The 25,678-nt window shown below is 34.1% G+C and overlaps 1 protein-coding gene across 7 annotated transcripts in view; it reads right to left on the reverse strand.

The window, feature by feature from the left end:
* CSMD3 (CUB and Sushi multiple domains 3) overlaps positions 1-25,678 on the reverse strand; it is a 1,102,347-nt gene that overhangs the window by 531,842 nt on the left and 544,827 nt on the right. For all 7 annotated transcript variants that reach the window (XM_059042775.2, XM_067017123.1, XM_067017122.1 and 4 more), the window contains one exon: positions 19,203-19,306. In XM_059042775.2, the coding sequence (XP_058898758.1) occupies positions 19,203-19,306 (104 nt within the window). The remainder of the gene's footprint in view (positions 1-19,202; positions 19,307-25,678) is intronic.

Consider the following 25,678-nt stretch of genomic DNA (forward strand, 5'->3'; position numbering starts at 1 on the left):
AACCAAAAGACAGGGGCTCGCTGAATGGATACAAAAATAAGACCCATATATATGCTGTCTACAAGAGACCCACTTCAGACCTAGGGACACATTCAGACTGAAAGTGAGGGGATGGAAAAAGATATTCCATGCTAATGGAAATCCAAAGAAACCTGGAGTAGCAATACTCATATCAGATAAAATAAACCTTAAAATAAAGAATGTTACAAGAGACAAGGAAGGACACTACATGACGATCAAGAGGTCAATACAAGCAGAAGATATAACAATTATAAATATACATGCATCCAACATAGGAGTACCTCAATACACAAGGCAACTGCTAACAGCTCTAAAAGAGGAAATCGACAGTAACACAATAATAGTGGGGGACTTTAACACCTCACTTACACTAGTGGACAGATCATCCAAACAGAAAATTAATAAGGAAACACAAGGTTTAAATAGACCAGATAGATTCAATTGATATTTATAGGACATTATATCCAAAAACAGCAGATTATACTTGGTTCTCAAGTGCGCACGGAACATTCTCCAGGATAGATAATATCTTGGGTCACAAGTCAAGCCTCAGTAAATTTAAGACAATTGAAATCATATCAAGCATCTTTTCTGACCACAACACGATGAGATTAGAAATAAATTACAGGGGAAAAAACGCAAAAAAACACACATAACATGGAGGCTAAACAATATGTTACTAAATAACCAAGAGATCACTGCAGAAATCAAAGAGGAAATCAAAAACTACCTAGAAATAAATGACAATGAAAACACGAAAATCCAAAACCTATGGGATGCAGCAAAAGCAGTTCTAAGAGGGAAGCTTATACCAATACAATCCTACCTCAATAAACAAGAAAAACCTCAAATAAAAAATCTAACGCTACACCTAAAGGAACTAGAGAAAGAAGAACAAACAAAACCCAAAGTTAGCAGAAGGAAAGAAATCATCAAGATCAGAGCAGAAATAAATGAAAGATCAATAAAACTAAAAGCTGGTTCTTTGAGAAGATAAACAAAATTGATAAACCACTAGCCACAATGATCAAGAAAAAGAGGGAGAGGACTCAAATCAATAAAATTAGAAATGAAAAAGGAGAAATTACAACAGACACAACAGAAATACAAAGCATCCTAAGAGATTACTACAAGCAACTGTATGCCAATAAAATGCACAACCTGGAAGAAATGGACAAATTCTTAGAAAGATATAGCTTTCCAAAACTGAACCAGGAAGAAATAGAAAATATGAACAGACCAATCATAAGCAATGAAATTGAACCTGTGATTAAAAATCTTCCAACACACAAAAGTCCAGGACCAGAGAGCTTCATAGGTGAATTCTATCAAAAATTTAGAGAAGATCTAACATCCATGCTTCTCAAACACTTCCAAAAAATTGCAGAGGAAGGAAACTCTCCAACTCATTCTATGAGGCCACCATCACCCTGATACCAAAAACAGTAAAAGATATGACAACAAAGGTTAATTACAGACCAATACCATTGATGAATATAGTTGTAAAAATCCTCAACAAAATACTAGCAAACAGAATCTAACAACACATCAAAAGGATCATATACCATGATCAAGTGGGATTTATTCCTGTGATGCAAGGATTCTTCAATATATGCAAATCAATCAATGTGATGCACCATATTAACAAACTGAAGAAGAAAAACGATATGATCATCTCAATAGATGCAGAAAAAGCTTTTGACAAAATTCAACACCGATTTATGATAAAAACTCTCCAGAAAGTAGGCACAGAGGGAACCTACCTAAACAAATTAAGGCCATATATGACAAACCCACAGCAAACATCATTCTCAATGGTGAAAAACTGAAAGAATTTCCTCAAAGAACAGGAACAAGACAAGGATGTCCACTTTCAGTACTATTATTCAACATAGTTTTGGAAGTCCTAGCCACAGCAATCAGAGAAGAAAAAGAAATAAAAGGAATACAAATTGGAGAAGAAGTAAAACTGTCTCTGTTTGCAGATGACATGATACTATACATAGAGAATCCTAAAGATGCCACCAAAAAACATCAATGAATCTGGTAATGTTGCAGGACACAAAATTAATGCTCAGAAATCTCTTGCATTCCTACACACTAATGATGAAAAATCTGAAAGAGAAATTAAGTAAACACTCCTATTTACCACTACAACAAAAAGAATAAAATACCTAGGAATAAACCTACCTAGGGACACAAAAGACCTGTATGCAGAAACCTATAAGACACTGATGAAAGAAATTAAAGATGATACCAACAGATGGAGAGATATACCATGTTCTTGGATTGGGAGAATCAATATTGTGAAAATGACTATACTACCCAAAGCAATCTACAGATTCAATGCAGTCCCTATCAAATTACCAATGGCATTTTTTACAGAACTAGAACAAAAAATCTTAAAATTTGTATGGAGACATAGAATACCCTGAATAGCCAAAGCAGTCTTGAGGGAAAAAAGTGGAGCTGGAGGAATCAGACTCCCTGACTTCCGACTATACTACAAAGCTACAGTAATCAAGACAATATGGTCCTGGCACAACAACAGAAATATAGATCAATGGAACAGGAGAGAAAGCCCAGAGATAAACCCATGCACCTATGGTCAACTAATCTATGACAAAGGAGGCAAGGATTTACAATGGAGACAGACAGTCTCTTCAATAAATGGTGCTGGGAAAACTGGACAACTACATGTAAAAGAATGAAATTAGAACACTCCCTAACACCATACACAAAAATAAACTCAAAATGGATTAGAGACCTAAATTAAGAACAGACACTATAAAACTCTTAGAGGAAAACAGGAAGAATACTCTTTGACACAAATCACAGCAAGATCTTTTTTGATCCACCTCCTAGAGTAATGGAAATAAAAGGAAAAATAAACAAATGGGACCTAATGAAACTTAAAAGCTTTTGCAAAGCAAAGGAAATTACAAACAAGCTGAAAAGACAACCCACAGAATGGGAGAAAATATTTGCAAATGAATCAATGGACAAAGGATTAATCTCCAAAATATATAAACAGCTCATGCAGCTCAATATTAAAAAAACAAACAACCTAATCCAAAAATGGACAGAAGACCTAAGTAGACATTTCTCTAAGGAAGACATACAGATGGCTAAGAAGCACATGAAAAGCTGCTCAACGTCACTAATTGTTAGGGAAGTGCAAATCAAAATTACAATGAGATATCACCTCACACCAGTTAGAATGGGTATCATCAGAAAATCTACAAACAACAAATGCTGGAGAGGGTGTGGAGAAAAGGGAACCCTCTTGCACTGTTGGTGGGAATGTAAATTGATATAGCCACTATGGAGAACAGTATGGAGGTTCCTTAAAATACTAAACATATAATTATCATATGACCCAGCAATCCCACTACTTGGCATATACCCAGAGAAAACCATAATTGAAAAATTATGCACCCCAATGAACATTGCACCCCAATGTTCATTGCAGCACTATTTACAATAGCCAGGTCATAGAAGCAAGGTAAATGCCCATCGACAGACAAATGGATAAAGAAGATGTGGCACATATATACAATGGAATATTACTCAGCCATAAAACGGAATGAAATTGGATCATTTGTAGAGATGTGGATCAATCTAGAGACTGTCATACAGAGTGAAGTAAGTATAGAAAGAGAAAAACAAATATCATATATTAACACATATATGGGGAACCTAGAAAGTGGTACAGATGAATTGGTTTGCAGAGCAAAAATTGAGACACAGAAGTAGAGAACAAACATATGGACACCAAGGGGGGAAAGCAGCGGGGGTGGGGGATGGTGGTGTGATGAACTGGGAGATTGGGATTGACATGTCTACACTGATGTGTATAAAATGGTTGACTAATAAGAATCTGTTGTATAAAAATATAAATAAAATTAAATTTTTTTAAAAAGTGTTATCACCTCATTCACACCTGTTAGGATGGCTATTCATGAAAAGGTAAGAAATAACAAATGCTGGTGAGGATGTGGAGAAAAAGGAACCCTTGTACACTGTTGGTGGGAATGTAAACCATTACAGCCCCTATGAAACAGTATGGAGGTTCCTCAAGATATTAAAAACAGAAATACCCTAAGATTCAGCAATCCCACTTCCTGCTAGAGATAGCCAAAGGAAATGAAACCATTATATCAAAGAGTTATCTATAATCCCATCTTCACTGCAGCATTATTCGCAATAACAGGGCTATAGAAACAACCTAAGCATCTCTCAGTGGATGAATAGATCAAGAAAATTTATGTGCACACACACACACACACACACACACACACACACACACACACATCATTCAGCCTTAAAAAGGAAGGAAATCCTGTTATTTGCAACAAAATGGGTGAAACTGGAGGGCATTACGATAAGTGACACTAAGTCACATAGAGAAAGACAAATACTGCATGGAATCACATATGTGGAACCTAAAAAATAAAAAAAATAAAAATGAGAGAGTCTTAATTCATAGAAATAAGAGAGTTGCCAGGTATTGGGGAGTGGGGGAAATAGGTAGAGGTTGGTAAAAGTGTACATACTTTCAGTTACAAGATGAGTAAGATCTGAAAGTCTAATGTGTAACATGATAACTATAGTTGATAACACTGAACTCTATAACTGAAATTTGCTAGAAGTAGAACTTAAATGTTCTCACCAGAAAAAAAAAAGGGGGGGAAATATGTGAGGTGATAGATGTGTTAATTAACTTGATGGGGGGGGGAATCCTTTCACAAAGTATACATATATCATCACGTATAATTTAAAATGCCTTACATTTTTATTCATCAATTATACCTCAGTAAGTCTGAAACAAAATTTTTAAAGCAAATAAAATAGAAAAGAAAGTGGATCAAAATACTAGATGAACAACATACAGTTTTAAAAATAAAAATACATGAAGTACTTTGGAATGATGGGACTACATAAACGTTAGTTCAGTTAGGTAACTGAGTAGTGAATAATTGTGGTTTTTACTTCATTTATGGTCTTGGACTTCAGAAGTTTTAATTTATTGGTTAATTCTAAAGCATAATGTGTGAGAGTGTTTGGAATAGTTCTTATTACAGATGCAAAAAGCTGTCTATTTCAACACTTGTTTTTAGAAGAATTTTAAGGTCAAGACCTCAGCACATATATCTTTGTACTCATCTGTGGATATTTCAGTCAAATATTGGGTTGGCCAAAAAGTTTGTTCGGTTTTTCCATAACAGCTTAAAAAAAAACCCCAAAAGAACATTTTGGCCAACCCAATATTTAGCACTCTAACAAAGTGCTGTGCTTTTGTGGGAAGAACACTAATCTATTTATTTACATACTCTTCGTATATTTTGTCCTAATTTCTTTTCTACAACCACTTTCGAAATGCCTACCATATTACAAATATTCCTGATAAAAAGAGAAAAATACCAACTGAAAGCTTATTTAGTTTAGACAATTTGATCCAATTGAATCCAATGCCAAAAAAAAAAAAAAAAATACACGAAAAACCCAAAACAAAACCATAGTAATTGCTTAAACTGCAGTAAAACCATCAGTGTTTTCACAAAACAAACCAAAATAAAACAGTAAACTGCCTTTTTTTTTTGTAAAATCATCCATATTCTCCCAGTCGAAAATGTAACGATCATCACAATGAAGAAATAATGAAGAACCAGAAAAACAAACTATCTTTTATATTTAACATTTTTTGTTGCTAGTAATCAAATGTCACAGATTATTTCATACTGCAGCCTAAAGTAATTCTGAAATTCCAAGAGCATTTATTTATTATTGCCCAGTAGCAAGTCATTTGAATGACTACACATCAAATTTTGTCCACACAATGAGATAATTGCTACTGTCAGTTTGATTGTTTTTCTTGCATGTGGTATCAGTAAGTGCTGTTGAAACTCTGGTGCTAGAGACTAAATGTCCCCCTGCTGCCAAAACTTACATGTTAAAAGTTAATCTCCAATGTTAGGGTATTTGAAGGTGAGGACTTTGATAGGTGATTAGGTCATGAAGGCAGAGCCCTCATGAATGTGATTTTGCCCTTATAAAAGAGGCCCCAGAGAGATCCCTGACCCCATCTGCTATATGAGGACATAGTAAAAAGATGGGCATCTATGAACTGGAAAGCGGGTTGTTAGCAGACACCGAATCTGCTGGCACCATGATCTCTGAATTCCAGCCTCCAGAACTGTGAGGAATACATTTATGTTGTTTATAAACCACCCAGTCTATCCATTTTTTTTTATAGTAGCCTGAATGCACTGACACCACATAGACCTGCATAGCTCTCTACTGCTCGTGGTATGTCCTTGCCAATGTCTGCAAAGATACCCCATCGGCTGACATGTTTCAGTAGATGTGTCTTGATGCAGAGCAATTTTTCCACTCCCATTATAATTCATGCCACACCTAATGATGTTATCATAGGCTCTGTGTTAGGTATTTTGGGAAATCCAAGATGAGTAGTAAACAATCTCTGCAATCAAGGGACCTAAAATGATTGTGAGTGTGTATGAGTGTGGGTGTGGGTGTGGGTGTGGGTGTGAGTGTAATGGAGGAGGACAAGGAGGAGTGCAAGGCAGAAATAAGAGCAGTAAGAAGATATCGGATTAGCCAAAAAGTTCCTTTGTTTTTTAAGTAAAAATAAAAGACACATTTTTCATTTTCACCAAGAAGTTTATTGAACAATGCATTCATCATTTTGTTCCACTACCTTCTGCCATTTTTCAGGCAATTTCATAATTCTATCTTCCCAAAACGTTTTATCTTTTTGAGCAAAGAACTGTTCCAGGTGCCTTTTACAGTCTTCCAGGGAATTGAAATTTTTTCCATTAACAGAATTTTGTAAAGACTGAAATATCAATAAATGTAAATCTGAAGGGCAATGTCTGGTGAATATGGCAAATGAATCAGAACTTCCCAGTCAATCTGTAACAGTTTATGCCTGGTGATCAAAGAAACATGCAGTCTTGCATTATCCTGATGGAAGATTATACGTTTTCTGTTGACTAATTATGGATACTTTTCATCAAGTGCTGCTTTCAGTTGGTCTAATTGGGAACAGTCCTTGTTGGAATTAATTGTTTCGTTTTCCGGAAGGAGCTCAAAATAGAGGACTCCTTTCCAATCACACCATATACACAACATCAACTTCTTTGGATGAAGACCAACCTTTTGGTGTGGTTGGTGGTTGTTCATTTCGCTTGCCCGGCAATCTCTCCCTTTCCACATTATTGTACAGTAACCACTTTTCATCGTCCATCACAATTCATTTCAAAAACATAACGTTTTCATTACATTTAAGTAGAGAATCAGAGAATCGCATGCGGAAATATGGTCAAGAAGGTTTTTTTCTCTTAACTTATGTGGAACCCAAACATCAAAGCGATGAACATAACCAAGCTGGTGCAAATGATTTTCAACACTTGATTTGGATATTTTGAGTATGTCAGCTATCTCCCGTGTGGTATAATGTTGACTGTTCTCAATTAATGTCTCGATTTGATCACTATCATCTTCAACTGGTCTACCAGACCATGGAGCATTGTCCAGCGAGAAATCTCCAGACGAAACTTCGCAAACCACTTTTGACATGTTCAATCAGTCACACCACCTGCTACATACACTGCACAAATCTTTTTTTTTTTTTGTAGTTCAGTTGTGTTTTTACCTTTCTTGAAGTAATAAAGCATAATATGCCAAAAATGTTGCTTTTTTTCTTCCATCTTCAATAGTAAAATGGCTATACAAAAATTTTCCAATTTTGATAAGTTTTGGGGTTTTTTTAATGCACAATGACTGATATGACAGCTGTGACAATACAATCTAACAAAACTGTTTCAAATGAAGTAAAAGACAACTAAGCGCTACTAGAGCCTTCACAGGGAAAAAACGAATGAAGGTTTTGGCCAACCCAATGTTTTTTTTTTGTTTTTGATAATTTTCATATAAAGGGTGAAAGATTATTCTGAATGGTCAATTTTTCTAAGTCCTTTTTTTTTTTTTTTTTTTTTTTTTTTTTTTTTTTTTTTTTTTTTTTTTGCGGTATGCGGGCCTCTCACTGCTGTGGCCTCTCCCGTTGCGGAGCACAGGCTCCGGACGCGCAGGCCCAGCGGCCATGGCTCACGGGCTTAGTTGCTCCGCGGCATGTGGGATCTTCCCGGACCAGGGCACGAACCCGTGTCCCCTGCATCGGCAGGCGGACTCTCAACCACTGCGCCACCAGGGAAGCCCCTAAGTCCTTTTTATACTGTGGCCATCAATCTCTAACAATATTGCCTTGTTGCTATATTTAGTATATTCCCTTCCTTCATTAGCTCATGGGGTAGGTTGGTATTTACATTTTCATTATTAACAGGGGAAGGTACAAGAGCAAATTTGGGAAGGTGTAAGTCCCTGGTTGTAGGAGCGTTTGCTCAAGGCAAATATCACATATAGTAGTCTGATACCAAGGTGGCATTTTGAAAGAGTAAACAGTTGAACAATTTTATAAAATAATATATGTTCAACAAAGTAGCTCATTAAAACATACGCACCAATGAGCTGAAAGCAATAACAATAATATATGAACATAAAAAACAGCTACCTTTTCTATAAATCTAGTATGAATTTTATTAAATATTCAAATAAAGAAAATATTTATTTAAAATATATTAATACAAAGTACAGTTTGCATGTGTGTGTGTGTGTGAGTGCATGTGTATTTAAAATAAAAAGAAGAAATATAGATCAATGGAACAGGATAGAAAGCCCAGAGATAAACCCATGCACATATGGTCACCTTATTTTTGATAAAGGAGGCAAGAATATACAATGGAGAAAAGGCAGCCTCTTCAATAAGTGGTGCTGGGAAAACTGGACAGCTACATGTAAAAGAATGAAATTAGAACACTCCCTAACACCATACACAAAAATAAACTCAAAATGTATTAAAGACCTAAATGTAATGCCAGACACTATCAAACTCTTAGAGGAAAACATAGGCAGAACACTCTATGACATAAATCACAGCAAGATCCTTTTTGACCCACCTCCTAGAGAAAGGGAAATAAAAACAAAAATAAACAAATGGGACTTAATGAAACTTAAAAGCTTTTGCATACCAAAGGAAACCATAAACAAGATGAAAACACAACCCTCAAAATGGGAGAAAATATTTGCAAATGCAGGAACTGACAGAGGAATAATCTCCATAATTTACAAGCAGCTCATGCAGCTCAATACCAAAAAAAACACAAACAACCCAATCCAAAAATGGGCAGAAGACCTAAATAGACATTTCTCCAAAGAAGATATACAGATTGCCCACAAATACATGAAAGAATGCTCAACATCCCTAATCATTAGAGAAATGCAAATCAAAACTACAATGAGGTATCACTTCACACCAGTCAGAATGGCCATCATCAAAAAACCTACAAACCATACATGCTGGAGAGGATGTGGAGAAAAGGGAACCCTCTTGCACTGTTGGTGGGAATGTAAATTGACACAGTCACTATGGAGAACAGTATGGAGGTTCCTCAAAAAACTATGAATAGAACTACCATACGACTCAGCAATCCCATTACTGGGCATATAACCTGAGAAAACCATAATTCAAAGAGTCATGTACCACAATGTTCATTGCATGTCTATTTACAATAGCCAGGACATGGAAGCAACCTAAGTGTCCATCGACAGATGAATGGATAAAGAAGATGTGGCACATATATACAATGGAATATTATTCAGCCATTAAAAAGAAACGAAATTGAATTATTTGTAGTGAGGTGGATAGACCTAGAGCCTGTCATACAGAGTGAAGTTAGAAAGAGAAAAACAAATACCATATGCTAACAGATATATATGGAATCTTAAAAACAAACAAAAAAATGGTTCTGAAGAACCTAGGGGCAGGATAGGAATAAAGATGCAGACGTAGAGAATGGACTTGAGGGCACAGGGAGGGGCAAGGGTAAGCTGGGATGAAGTGAGAGAGTGGCATGGATTTATATATACTACCAAATGTAAAATAGATAGCTAGTGGGAAGCAGCCTCATCACACAGGGAGATCAGCTCGGTGTTTTGTGACCACCTAGAGGGGTAGGATAGGGAGAGTGGGAGGGAGATGTAAGAGGGAGGAGATATGGGGATATATGTATATGTATAGCTGATTCACTTTGTTATAAAGCAGAAACTAACACACCATTGTAAAGCAATTATACTCCAATAAAGATGTTAAAAAAATAAATAAATAAAATAAAAAGAAGAGTTCCCAGGGAAGAGTGTTGTTAGCTCATATGAACATATATCTGAGAATGAGATTTTACATTGTAAAGTTTTTCAGAACAAATCAGAATTTGATACTGATAGGATAGAACCATATTTGGATATCTAAGACAATATTTTTTTTTCACCTTTTGTAAGACGTTTGTTCAAATACAATGTCATCCAATATCAATGTATATTCATAAAATTTCCTGGAGCATCTTGGAAAAGAAGAGTTTTCTTTCTATTTTGTATTTTGCAAGTGTTCACTTAATTATTCTTTATAGTGTTACTGTGACTCCAGTAATGGAACAGCAAAGTGTGTGAGAGAAAATGTAGGAAAAGGAAACAGAATCACATTTTTCATAGAATGCATTTTTAACTATCTCAGTTTGATGCCATACAGATGAGAACGGTGGACAAGTAATCAACAACTCCTCCCTTCTTTATGCAGATGAAATGAGGGTTGGAAGTGTATTCAATGCCTGTAATTGTACTATCATCACTGTTAGTTCTCTCAAATTTATTACATCCATTTTTACCATCAGGTGAATTTATACATAAGTGTGAAAATAGCACATGTAAAACAATCTGTGAAAAAGTTAAACTTCTTTAAACAGTCTTTAAAAGATATTAACATGATTGCTCAAATCCATTATCTGAATTATTATCAACTGGTCAAATTTATATTCTGATCTCTATTGACACTTGTCACTGAACCACCATGAAGCTGACACTAATGAAAAATGCTACTTCCAATTCGAGAAAAAAAAAAAAAAAAATGCCCTTCAAGTAAGTCCACTGGAGAGAAAATTAACAGGCATGAGAGTGAGAAAGAAAAGGCCACAAAGAAGCAATACAGTACGACACAGCAAATGGCTGAAGCAACAAATCTTTGAATTGTGAATTTAAGTTTGCAGCTTAAATTCACATAATTTTAGGAATTTTCATCTGATAAAATTATATGGAGTATTTAGTACTGCATACCATGTCTAATTACAGTGTATTCTCTGTTACTTGATACATTTATTGCTTATAACTGTGTTGTGAGTATTTCTTTGGAACCGAAATTTCAAGGTACAGAGATACGGCACACTGAAATTATTTATAAGTTACTGAACTGCAAAACTGATGTACTTTGTACTTAAGGGGAAGAAATTATAAGAATTATTTTTAAAAACTTTTCATAATTAATTCATTTTTGGAGGACTATTTTAGCTGTTGAACATGTTATGACTATATGGACTACATTTTTTATTGAATAGAATATGACAATTGATTTTAACTTTTAGAACCTAAATATTGAAGAAAAATTGGAAGCGAAAACACCATTTATTTCCAATGCTTAATTCAATCCTATGACCTAAATAGAACAGGCTGGAATGTTCCTTATCTGGTTAAATATTTTAAAAAATGAGGTATCCTGTGTTTATTAAACTAATCAGAATTTATAAACTTAAATATATCGGTTGAATTGATCCTCTTATAAAATACTTTCAAATATGAGATTACACGGCTCTCTGTTAAATGAACATATTTTCCGTGTTTTATGTTTTATATTTCTGACTTTCGGCTATTTAATATTTTTAAATAAATTTATTGAAAAGATAGGTTTAGTGCCGAAAGTTAGTCTCTAGCACACGGATCACACTTAAGAAAAAAGCAAAAAGGAATACGTAGATGAGTAAACAGTTTGCCAAATAAAATGTCTAAATGGAGACTAATTTTACCCATTAGAAGAACATTATTTAAAATAAATTCCCGGGCTTCCCTGGTGGCGCAGTGGTTGAGAATCCGCCTGCCAATGCAGGGGACACGGGTTCGTGCCCCGGTCCGGGAAGATCCCACATGCCACGGAGCAGCTGGGCCCGTGAGCCATGGCCACTGAGCCTGTGCTTCCGGAGCCTGCGCTCTGCAACGGGAGAGGCCACAACAGTGTGAGGCCCGCATACCGAAAAAAAAAAAATAAAAAATAAAAAAAATATAAAATAAATTCCCTTCAACTGTTTTTTTGTTTCTTTTTATAAGTTCTTGACCATTAACCATGACATATGCAATACTGTTTTTAAACTTGGGCAAGATAGGCCCCTTCCCTGATCCCTTCGTCTGACCATTCTGTAGCCCACCTCTTGCCCAGGGATGTGCCTGCTCACTTCCCCTATGAGATCCTAGACTAATTTCCAGCCCATAATATGGTAAGAACTGAAATTGGGAGCAAATCTTTCAAACTTCTAGAGTAATTTGAAAGAGTAATTCTGTCTGGTGAATTTCATAATAAAAAAACTTGGAATGTATTTATATGTGTTTTTATTTCATTTTCCTAGAATTTTTTTCACTTTGTAAAAGTATAATTTCAAGATGAATTAAAAACAAATCTTCTATTTTATAGTTTGTTTAAAAACTACTGTTCTACCACTCATTGGTACCTGGTACCCTGGAATTTCCTGCTCCCTGAACCTCCACAGGCCTCTTTTCCAGGTCCACATTCACAGGGTCAGAACACATGACCCATATGTGAACTCCTAGACCCAGTGGGCAGTGTTTTCAGGGAGGTGTGGCAGCTTGAATGTGTAGGCTGGGAAGTCTACATGCATCATGAAGGATGGAGCTGAGTTTGGGAATAGAGGGTGGCCAGGTGCAGGCTGGGGCTGTGACCACTTTCTTATACCTTCATGTCCCAACAAGAAAATCACACAGGGCTTCCCTGGTGGTGCAGTGGTTGAGAATCCTCCTGCCGATGCAGGGGACATGGGTTCATGCCCCAGTCTGGGAAGATCTCACATGCCACGGAGCGGCTGGGCATGTGAGCCATAGCCACTGAGCCTGTGCTCCACAACAGGAGAGGGCACAACAGTGAGAGGCCCACGTACCACAAAAAAAAAAATGAAAACCACACAAGTCCCAGAATTCTAAATTTAAACTTGTCCTTCTAGATTGTCATGAAAGTGTATTTGTCAAGGTAGGAGGATGGAACATATTGTATTTAACAATATGTAGCTTAATTTATAACTTTTAACATTTAGACATTTGATATGTGAGATCCTGTCTATATTCTTACTCTGAGCCTTGTAAATGTCCAGATGAGTAGGCCTGCCGTTGAGAAAGTTAAACATTAAAAAATATGTTTCAGGTACACTCAAATTTATATCAGCTTCTTTGGTAGATACAAATCCAGTAGGTTCTGTTAGAGTTCAGAGGAACATTTGACCTAACTTCAAGTCTGTAAAATATCTGTTAGCTAGTCAGACAGCTTTTATTTGAACACCTCTAGGAGATGGGTGCTACCTAAGTTCTGTTGTAGTCACCCTTACTCAAGGAAAAGAAAGTTATATTTTAAGAAATGTGTAATTGTATTCTGAGGAAGAAAAGCATGTTTAAGAAACACATTTCTGATTGCAGACAGACCAATATAAAAAAATCACAGATTTTTCAAAATTAATACAACTTCTCAGAGTGAAGGAATTATAACAAGTAATGAAAGAACTACTGTTCAAACTAGGGACAATATGATGACAGGAATGTGAGAAAAGGAAAAATGTAATTTTTTTTCTTCATTTATTACACCAGCAGCAGAAGTTTAGTCTGTAAAATGCAGCTATTTCCACTTGACTGTTCATTCAGGTCATAAGACCTCTTCTCATTAACATATTTGTTCTTTATCTGGTCTTATGTCGCCTACCTAACTTTGGGATCATCCTCAAAAAAGAAAAAAATCAGTTGTGAATCTATTTCTTTCATTTAATTATCCAATACTTCTCATGTCATCTGCTACTTGATCCAATTCATACAACAAAGGATTTTAAAAAACACCTAAAAAATTTATTCACCCTGTCTTCCAAAATAAAAGGAAATAGAGACATTATCTGTACTTGATAAGAATTGTGAAAAGCACAGAAAATGCACTAACAAAAATTTTACTAGATCTTTTTGAAGCAACTGAGGTCAAAATTCTTAAAAGAAGAAGGTGTGCAGAAAGTGAAGGACTGTGGCATGTTTACAAAGAGGTTCTTGTGATTAGCGAAGAGTTCATTTTTTTAGAAAATGTATGGCTATATTTAAAATATAAAGGGGTTTTCCTCTTACTACTTAAAATTATATAGTAAATATCATTGCCCTAATTCTTCTTGCTTTGAGTTTTGCAAAAACATAATACATATACGATTATGATGTCTGCATCTAAAAATATGTGTGTGTGTGTGTGTGTGTGTGTGTGTGTGCACTCGTGCACTCATCTCATAGTCTTCTGATTATTTAAACATAATGTATTATCTTTCTTACTCTCTCTTAGCCCTCCCACACTCTCACTAAGGGACCAATTTAGATCCAATGATTGAACAGTCTAAAAAGTGATGGTCACAGAATAAAGCTTTAATTTTTATTTCCACTGGAGGTGAAGTACTCAATGTGAACTTTTAATATGATAGTATAGGGAAATCCATTTGGAAACTTGGTATTCTTTTGAAAATAATAATAACCATTCTGTGTTATTAATACAATAATTTGTTCTATGAAGAAAATATCAACAGGTATATCAGAATTCATTATTGCCTACATAATTTTTTTAACATTAGAATAGATTAAATTATATGGTTCAAACATAATATTATTTTTCTTTTAGCATGTGGGATTGTACAAATTACTGCTTAATCCCAATAAATGTACTCTTTTATGCTTACCATTTCTAATGATTGGGTATTTAGATAATAATTTTGATATTTTCCTTCTACGTCTTATTAGATTACTGTAAATTTGTATGTCTATAACTGTTCTGCCTGTAGTTTTGTGATATTAATTATCTCACAGATTCTTTAAGGCAATGGCTAAAGGAGTATATAGCATCTATGATCTGGGATATTAGTTGTACAAGATGACATCTATTATTTCATTAGATTCTGAAATACTAAGTTTTATTTAGTGGTAGATACAGTAAAAAAGATGTTTAAGAAATATTCTTCAGTCAACTGACTAGCTATCCTGCCTTACCCCGTCCATGCTTTGAAGAATCTAAACCTGAAATCTAGTCCTCTATCTTAAGCAGAAAAAAGGAAAATATGTCCCATCACATACATGTTTTACAGTTTCTTTTTTGAAGTACATATAATGTGATCTATCAAACAAACATGTAGAAAGATAGGTCTCAGAATGTGTGAGGATCACTTACAAAATTTGCTATATCATCATTAATGCCCAAGAAACTTCAGCTTTTCTAAAGTGTCAGGTAAAGGAACAAATATGTGTATTATTTAGAAAATAATAAATAATAAATTTAAGGAATAAACCAAATTTTGTGTTGTATCATGTGTCACATGCCTATAGGCCCAGGCAGGCAATGCAAGGGTTCTTAGATGCTCAAGTGAAAAATGATATGAGGTTGAAGGGCAATGAGAACCTATGGGCTCTCTAAAGAGGGCAGAAGAGAGTTCCAGAAAATTTTGCCATGTGATAATCCAGTCCTAGTGTTGCCAGTCTGTCGAAAGAAATAACAAATTCAGATTTTTTATATGTAATTTTCAATATTTAAAACACTGTATAGTTGACCCTTGAAGAACATGGGTTTCAACTGTACAGGTCCACTTATACATGGATTTTTTTTCCAATAAATACCATAGTACTACACAATCCATGGCTGGTTGAACCCATGTATGTAGAACTATGGATATGGAGGGCTGACTATAGGATTTGGGCATGTGAAGATTGTGATATATGTGGCAGTTCCTGGAAACAATACCCAGTGGATACCAAGGGATGACTGCACTTCCCAAACAACAACTAAAAAACATACTTACTGATCATATTAGTTCTGTGGCTGTCAATTTCTAATACAATATTACACTATAATGAAATCCAAACTATCAGGTACAAAAGAACAAAGAAATCTAGGAGGAACTATATATTTTTTCTGAAAGGTATTAGTCTAACGTGGTGCAATGTCTACCAGGTACATCATCCTGATAAAAATGCTGAGTATTTTTAGGCGGGTGGAGTTACAAATAATTTGAACAACATAAACAAATATGCAGAACATGTAAAATTCTGGCCTTTTGTCCATCATTATCTTAGGAAGCACAAAGTGGAATTGTAGTAGGCTCAGAGATAAACAACAAAATTGTGGTTGATCAATGATATCCATGTAGTAGGTAGAGGAGAGAAGTTGAAGTTGAGGTCAAGAGTGCATAAAGATAAGTAAGAAGAGAAGGGATTTTTTTTTTTTTCCTGAAAAGATAACAACTAAGATGGAATAGTATTGGGTCTACAATGTACACATACGGTAAATCCTTGGTGTTATTAAAAGATTCTGGAATAACAGTACTAGGAGAACTTCTTTTAAAATTAAAAAGAAAAGGAATGGAAAGAGGAGGAGAGGTTTGGAGGCCAGTAGGGATTACAACTGCAGCCCCTCAGGACTATATATATTTGCAAAGTTTAAAAGTTTCTGCCTGAGGGTCTGGCATGCAATCAGCCTGAAACTAGGTGATCACTGAATTCCTTTCTTTTGAACACTGACAGGTCTTGGCACATGCTGAACAGCAGGGGCAAATCAGGAATAAATAAGGCAGTATATACAACCAAAAAGATTTAAGAGACAACAAAGAGCTAGGGCAGGGTTGAATGAGAAGGATCATCACCTACACAAAGTCACTACTTCAAGACTGATAGAGGTAGCAGTTTTGACTAATATATAGAAACAGACACAGAGAATTAGGCAAAATGAGGAGATAAAATGCTCCAAACAAAAGAAAAAATAAAACATCAGAAAAAAAATACCTTAATGATATGAAGATAAGTAAATTATTTGGTAAGGAATTCAAAATTATGGTCATAAAAGTGCTCACTGAACTCAGGAGAAGAATGAATGAACACAGTGAGAACTTCAACAAAGAGTTTAAAAAAGATAAGAAAGAATCAATCACAGCTAAAGAATGAAATAACATGAGTAACATAAATTAAATGAAAAATGCACTAAAGGGAATCAATAGCAGATAAGATAATACAGAAGAATGATTAGCAATCTGGAAGACAGGGTAATGGAAATCACCCAATCAGAACAAAAAGGGGAAAAAATTAAATATGGTTAGCTTAAGGACCTCTAGGACAACATCAAGCACAAGGATATTTACTTTATAGGGATCCCAGAAGTACAAGAAAGAGAGAACGGGGAACAAATGTATTTGAAGAAATACTGGCTGAAAACTTCCCTATCCTAGAAAGGAAACAGACATCCAGATCCAGGAAGCACAGAGAGTCCCAAACAAGATGACTCCAAAGAGACCTACAAAGAGACACATTATAGGTAAAATGTCAAAAATTAAAGAGAGAGTACTAAAAGCAGTAAGAGGAAACCAACTAGTTAATATAAGGGAAGCAATTTTTTCAGCAGAAACTTTGCAGACCAGAATGGAGCAGCATGATATATTCAAAGTGCTGAAACAAAATAAAACAAACAAACAAAAATTTACAACCAAGAATACTCTATCCAGCAAGGTTATCATTCAGAATTGAAAGTGAGATAAAGAGTTTCCCAGACAAGCAAAATCTAAAGGAGTTCACCATCACTAAACTGGCCCTGCAAGAAATATTAAAGGGACTTCTATAAGCTGAACTGAAATGGCACTAATTAATAAGAAAACACATGCAACTAAAATTCTCACTGGAAAAGGCAAATATATAGTAATGGTAGTGGATCAATCACTTATAAAACCTGTGTGAAGGTTAAATGATGAAAGTTTAAAAAAAACCTATACAATAATAAGAGAGGACACAAAATAAAAAGATGTAAAACATGATGTAAAAGACATAAAATGTGGAGGCAGGGAATAAAAATGTAGTATTTGTAGAATGCATCTGAACTTAAGTGACTATCAACATAAAATAAACTTTTCCATATATAAATAGTTATATATGAACCATACGGTAACCACAAACCAAAAACCTACAATAGATACAGAGAAAATAAAGACAAAAAAAATCCAAACATGACACTAAAGAAAATCATTAAACAATCATTAAAGAAACAAACAAAAAAACCCAAGACACATCTATATGCTGCTTATAAGAGACTCACTTCAGATCTAAACACACACAGACTAAAAGTGAAGGAATGAAAAAAGATATTTCATGCAAATAAAAACAAAAAGAAAGCTGAGGTAGTAGTACTTACATCAGATAAAATATACTTTAAAATAAAGACTGTAACAAAAAACAAAGAAGAGCATCACATAATGATAAACGGATCAATCCAACAAGAGGATATAGCATTTGTAAATATCTATGCACCCAACATAGGACCACCTAAATATATAAAGCAAACATTAATAGACATAATGAGAGGGGTCAGAAATCTACATTTTAAAAGTGCACCAGGTAATTGTGATGCAAAAGACCCCATTTTTGAGAAACACCTCACTGATAAAGCCTGTATTGCAAATAAACAGTTATGAAAGGAATACGGAGAGAAAGTATATCATAACCTTTTGAGGTTCATCACAGAAAAAAAAAAAAAAAAAAAAAAACAACTTGCCCTGGACATTTCTTCTTGCCACTATCAGAGGTAGATTATTGAAATGGATAGCCAAGGATTTGGCGGTAAGTTCCTAACATTTCCCTTTTCTCAATTTATGTTCATTCTTTTTGTTCACATTAAGAACCTTTTAAGTATATTAGCTCAACTCTGAGAGCTAATATTCATTGTTAACTACTTCATGTCAAACCACTGATAAACTCTCAACTACAGATCTTGATGATCAGGTCTTTATTATTGTCTCTGGGATCTATACTATATGCAGGTTGATGATCATAACTATGATGCATGCTTCTTCTGTTGGTGATAGTAGGAAGAATCAATGAAAGAAAAGAAAAAGTAAAATTTCATACAATTTTATAAAGACCTAATAGGCTAAGTCAAGAAAGAAACATTGAGAACTTACACTTGGAGCACTGTCCTTGGGTCTCCAACTTCGCTCCCGTCACCAATTGTCAAGGTGTCATAGCCAATTTCCAGATCGAATTCTTCAAAATTTATCTGGATAACCTAGCAATAAACAGAAACAAACATTTCAAATATATTTCATTATATAATAAAAGCAAACAAAAGAGCAATGGGAGAAAAACATTTAAAATGCACTGTGGACATACTATATATCTATAGATCTATAGCTATCTGTATAAGAATTTCAAACTATGGCAGGAGATCATGTGAGACTATGCCTAAAATTCAATCATTATAATTATAACATAATTTTTATTTACTCTATTGTATCTTCTGTACTAATTTTTCAATAAAATGGCATGGCTTCTGTTTATAGGACACTCTTATTTGAGGAATGTGAATGCAAATCTAAGTTAAGAAGGCTTTATAAAAAAGTATATGTACCTGAAGAGTGGTTACATTTGCATATATTTTTACAAGCTAGCATGGAAAAACACAGAGTATAATATTTCCATGAAATAGTAAAGCTTAAAAAATGTTAGAGCTAAATGTGAATCTAGATCACTAAATTTAAAGACATCAGGTTTATTTTTGTGTATCCTTTGGTAACAGAATCCCTCATATATATCATATTTTGCTGGCAAAACTAGGAGCACAATTCTTTGGGAGACACATTATACCATAACAAAAAAATTAATATTATTTTTATTTTTTTTTTTTTTTTGCAGTACACGGGCCTCTCACTGCTGTGGCCTCTCCCGTTGCAGAGCACAGGCTCTGGACACGCAGGCTCAGCAACCATGGCTCACGGGCCCAGCCGCTCTGCGGCATGTGGGTCTTCCCAGACCGGGGCATGAACCTGTATCCCCTGCATCGACAGGTGGACTCTCAACCACTGCACCACCAGGGAAGCCCTAATATTAATTCTTATCAAAATATACTCATGCATTCATTTATTGTTTATATATCTATGTAAAAATTCATATTTAATTAAATTGCAGTTCTTAAATTAGAAACCAAATATAATATTAAAGAATAATATGATCAAGAATCCATATAAGAAGAAATTACATAAATATCATCCTATATATAATCATGGCTAGAGCAAAAATAATTTATAATAAAGTATTATTCATAATTTATAATAAAGTATTATTCAACACCAGTTAAAGAAAATGAATGGCTGAGGTTACCAACAGTACTAGAGAATAAATGGAAAAAAGCTTTAAAATTTTTTAAATTATTATTTAAAAACTAATTTTTATAATTGTTACTTTGGTATCATAAAAATAAATTCTTAAGAAAATGAGGAATTTCATACCCTGACTCTTTTTAGCTTCATAACAAAAAAACATTTTTGATTATGTTTATTTCTTGATTTTTAAATCATTTTTTATTTGCATTAATTAAAGCAACTGTTTTGGTCAGGTTTAAATGCAGAATATATAAAAACACTGAATTTTACATGGCTACAATTTAAAAGTAAATGTTTCCCTGTTCTACATTGAGTTAAATATAAGTATTCTCAATTAATAACTGCCTGTTAATAGAGATTAAGTTCTTCCCATTTTTTTGCTATCATAAGCAACATGGTTACAACCAATATTAAATATTTTCTGGTTCAAATGTACAAGTACTAGCTTATATATGTACTTATGAGTGCAATTTCTGGATAATAACAAAGCAAATATTAAATTTCATAATATTGTGCCATATGATTTGGAAATTATTTTACCAATTTAAATGCCTATAACTTGTGTACATTAGGTTTCATTATTACTACCAATCTAGAGGGTGTAAAAAATGATATTTTTTTGCATTTTCTTCATTAGTAATTGTTATTTTTTCATGTTTATTTGTCATTTATGTTCCTTTTCAGGATTTCTATTGTTTTTTTCCCTTGACTCAAAGTTATTTTAATTTTCCTAGAAACATGTCAATGCTGAAAAAGTTTTCAAATTTATTGTCATATAATTATTCACTTTCTATGTTGTCTGTACTCTTGTCCTATTTCTATTTCTAACATTATATGTCTTCTCTATTTGTGTTTACTATTTTTTATTGTGCTAACTATAATATATATTAAAAACTCAATTTTAGCTATTTTTAAGTGTACAATTCAGTGGCGTTAATTATCAATATATTCACAATGCTATGCAACCATCACCATCTTTTTCCAAAAGTTTTCCAAACCAAAACCCTGTTACCATTAAGCCATAACAATAACTCCCCATTTACCTCTTTCCCCCATCTCCTGGTTACTTCCAACATAGTTTCTGTCTCTACAAATTTTCATACTCTAGATATTTTATATAAGTGGAATAACACAGTATTTGCCTTTTTGTGTCTGATTTACTTCACTAAGCAAAGTCTTTGAGGTTCATCTACATTATAGCGTGTATCAGAACGTCATTCCTTTTGATGGCTGAATAATAGTCCATTGTATGTAAACACCTAATTTGGTTTAACCATTACTCTATTGATAGAGTAGGGTGTTTCTATCTTTTTCTATCTTTTATCTATGGTGAACATTGCTATTATGAAGATTGGTGTAAAAGTACTTATTTGAATTCCTATTTTCAATTATTGTATATATACCTAGGAGTGAAATTACTGGGTCATATATTTAACATTTTGAAGAACTGCCAAGCTGCTTTCCAGATATTCTGAATATTTTAAATTTCCACCAGCAATTCATGAGGGTTCCAATTGCTCCATATCCTCACCACATGTTATTTTCTGTTTTGTTTTTATCATACTCATTCTGGTAGGTGTAAAGTGGTATATTACTGTGGATTTAATTGCATCTCTCTAATTAATGAAGTTGAGCATTTTTTCATGTACTTATTAACCATTTGTGTATCTTTTTTGGTAACTGTCTATTCAAGCCATTTACCCCTTTTTAAAATTTTTCTCTTTTACCCCTTTTAAAATTAAGTCATTTGTTTTATTGTTGTTGAGTTGTAAGAGCTCTTTATATATTCTAGATATTAATCCCCTATCAGATATATTATTTGTAAATATTTTCTCCCATTATGTGAATTGTCTTTCTGCTCTTGTGATAGTGTTCTTTGATGCCACAAAGTTTTAATGTAATGAAGTCCAGTTTACCTATTTTTTGTTTCCTGTGATTTTGGTGTCATATTTAAGAAACCATTGCAAAATCCCATATCATACAATTTTTTCTATGTTTTCTTCTATGAATTTTATAGTTTAAGCTCTTAAATTTAGGTTTTTGATCCATTTTTATTTAACCGTTGTATACAATGCAAGTAAGGATCAAATTTCTTTCTTCTGCATGTGGCTATACAATTTTACAAGCACCATTTATTGAAGCAACTACATGCAAACTTTGCCTTATTGTACTTTGCTTTGTTGTGACTGGCAGATATTGTATTTTTTACAAATTGAAGTTTTGTGGCAAAACTGTGGTTAAGTAAGTCTATCAGCACCATTTTTTAAACAGCATTTGCATACTTTGTGGCTGTGTCATGTTTTGATACTTCTCACAATATTTCAAACTTTTTCATTATTATTATATTTATTATGGTGATCTGTGTTCAGTGACTTTTGATGTTTCTCTGTAATGGTTTTGGGGAGCCACAATCCACACCCACATAAGACTGCACATTTAAATGATAAATGTTGTGTGTGTTCTAAGTGCTCCACTGACAGTCTGTTCCCCCATCTTTCTCTCTCTTTGGGCCTCCCTATTCTGTAAGACACAATAATATTGAAATTAGCTCAACTAATGACCCTACAGTGGCTTCTAAGTGTTCAAGTGTAAAGAGGAGTCCCACCTCCCACACTTTAAATCAAAAGCTAGAAATGATTAAGCTTAGTGAGAAATGCATTCATTTCAAAAGTCGAGACAGGCCGAAAGGTAGGCGTGTTGCATCAGTTGCAGTTGTAAATGCAAAGAAACTGTTCTTGAAGGAAATTAAAAGTGCTACTCTAGTGAACATATGAATGATAAGAAAGTGAAATAGCCTTACTGCCGATATGGAGAAAGTTTTAGTGGTCTAGAAGGAAGTTCAAACAAGTCATAAAATTCTTCTTTTAATTATATATGCATAATTGTACTTGTGTTTGTATGGTATGCATGCATAGTCTTATAGATTTTCTTTATTGTGAACTAACAATGCACTGAAAAATGTGTTTCTTGTATTTCAGTGGGAGGGCCTTTCAGAGTACTTCAACTGTCATCCTTTCAAAAGAGAAATGACATGATCCACTTTACCCCAAGCCATTTCACAATAGAGCCATGAGTGCATTGCATTTAAAATTAGGGAATGTCGCCTATTAAATGGCTTTAAAAGTCTAATAGGCTAGTAGATACAAACTAGGAATTTAATAAGTGACTGGTTGATTGCTATTTCTATGCCAAACCCTTGATAGTCATTATTGTTTAGTCATGTCTCAAAAAATTTAATGATAGATTTTATTTTGCCTGAATTGTAACTGAGGTTCATGCATGTATATATGTAACAATGAGAACTCTATTTCATTTTAAATTAAGTGATGAATTAATTGCTAACTAATCCATATACTTTCAGATAAGCACTTAACCACTGAGCTGTCACTGAAATTTTAGACACTTATAATTCTTGAACAGTTTCAATGACACTGAATGAGAAGCTAAAATAGTATGACTGAATCTGTAGAACACGTTCATTTTAATTTGATTCTTGTATGCTTAGTTTAAATGTCATTATTGGACTGGTTCTTTAGAAGTAAAATCTATGCATAAAAAGAATAAAAACTACTTTGGCCTCAGCTGGAGACGTCAACATAAGTAAAGCATTACAGTAAAATTCAAAAATGGTACATTGAGATATTTCCAAAGGTAAAAAAAATAAAAACAGTAGAATGTATAAAAGTAATTTGTAAAAACAAAACAAAACAAAAAAAACATTTTTTTCACACAAAAATGTAATAAGTAACATCAGGAGTGTGATGTGAAATTTTCTTTTTCTAGATTCTCCTGTAACATGGAGGAGAAAATAGCCACCTTCCATCCCTTTATCTTTGTATAATATGAAAATGAAATGAAAAGGTAATTAAAAAAACAGTACTCATCAGTGTAATATAACTACTTTCTCTACATATATAGTTGGCAGTAGGGCTGAAACATTTAGTAGGAAAATAGGAAGAATATAATGCATATTAGAAGAGAAAGGAACATCATCCATTTTGCCTTTCGTATTTGTTCCTAATCATTTGTGGGTGGGAAGAAAAACCCTGCATTTAGGTCATAGGACAGTTGAAGAAAAAGCTGTGATAATAAAATATGCCCCTAAATATAAAATAATTTATAATTGTCTTAATTTTTTAACCAAATAAGCCATACTCTTGGCTTCCACTTGTAAAGTGCTGATTCCAAATTACTATATGATGTTGCTAATTGAGTGTTATGTTAAAAAATTTAGCTACTAATGTAATCAATTAACAGTAATCTCAACTAATCTCATGCATATTAACATTGGCTTTTCAGAAGTGAGAAATCTGTAAATAATATTAAATATTAAATGGTTAGTAGACCCATTTCCCATAAGGCTTAAGACATGGGTTTTCACAAGGTATTTTGATAGAACTGGTATAGAACCTACGTTTTATAATTATCATTCTCTCCATCATTCACAGAGGGTTTAAACCCATGACTTCTCCATCATTATGTTTTATGAAGTCATGTGGAATCCCCATTTATACGCTTTGTATCTTTTACCCATGAATTGTTTATAAATTGGCAAATATTTATATTGTGTGAGTCCTGGGCTCAGTGCCGCACTACACTGCTTCATTTTAACCCTAAAACTATAGGTAGCGTCCATTTATATATTAGTCTGGCCACTCAGAAGCTGAATATCCTCCTTGTGTTTGCAAAATTAGGAGGTTTGGTAGGAAGCATAGTGTACTTCCCAGCATGGTTAGATGTTATCTTCATCATCATTAACTGCAACCAGGGTGTAGGCATGAAACCTAAGCTCCCCAAACCATGGATTCTGGCAGAGGCTGGCAAAAGCAGCAGAAACATCCAGTTTTAGAAGCAATAGTAGTTGTAATATGTAATAGCACTGATGTCCTAGAGCAGCATTAACCAATAGAAAAAAATCTTCCCACAAGTCAGAACCCGAAGCTATACCCGACTATGACAAAGTAAAGTCCTAGTGAGGTAAAATGAGTTCTGCTACATTCCAGGCTCATCAAGGAACTCATCCCCTTCCATCGAAGGCATTCTTCACCAGTCTTCTTAACCAGCAGGATATGATATTGTTCTATGAACCAATGACTGACCTCTGAAGTTTCAACTATGACGGATATCACATTTATTTGGGATGTGATGATAACTGTCCATTGGCTATAGGTCTCTAGATAATGAGGAACTAAATCTAGATATAATGGAGAAGCCAGCACAATACTTGGAGATACTAGAGTTGTATGAAACTGGCTAAGATTTTGGGTCTTCTCTATTAA

This window comes from Kogia breviceps, chromosome 17 (genome assembly GCF_026419965.1).
Source record: "Kogia breviceps isolate mKogBre1 chromosome 17, mKogBre1 haplotype 1, whole genome shotgun sequence".
NCBI classification, from domain to species: Eukaryota; Metazoa; Chordata; class Mammalia; order Artiodactyla; family Physeteridae; genus Kogia; species Kogia breviceps.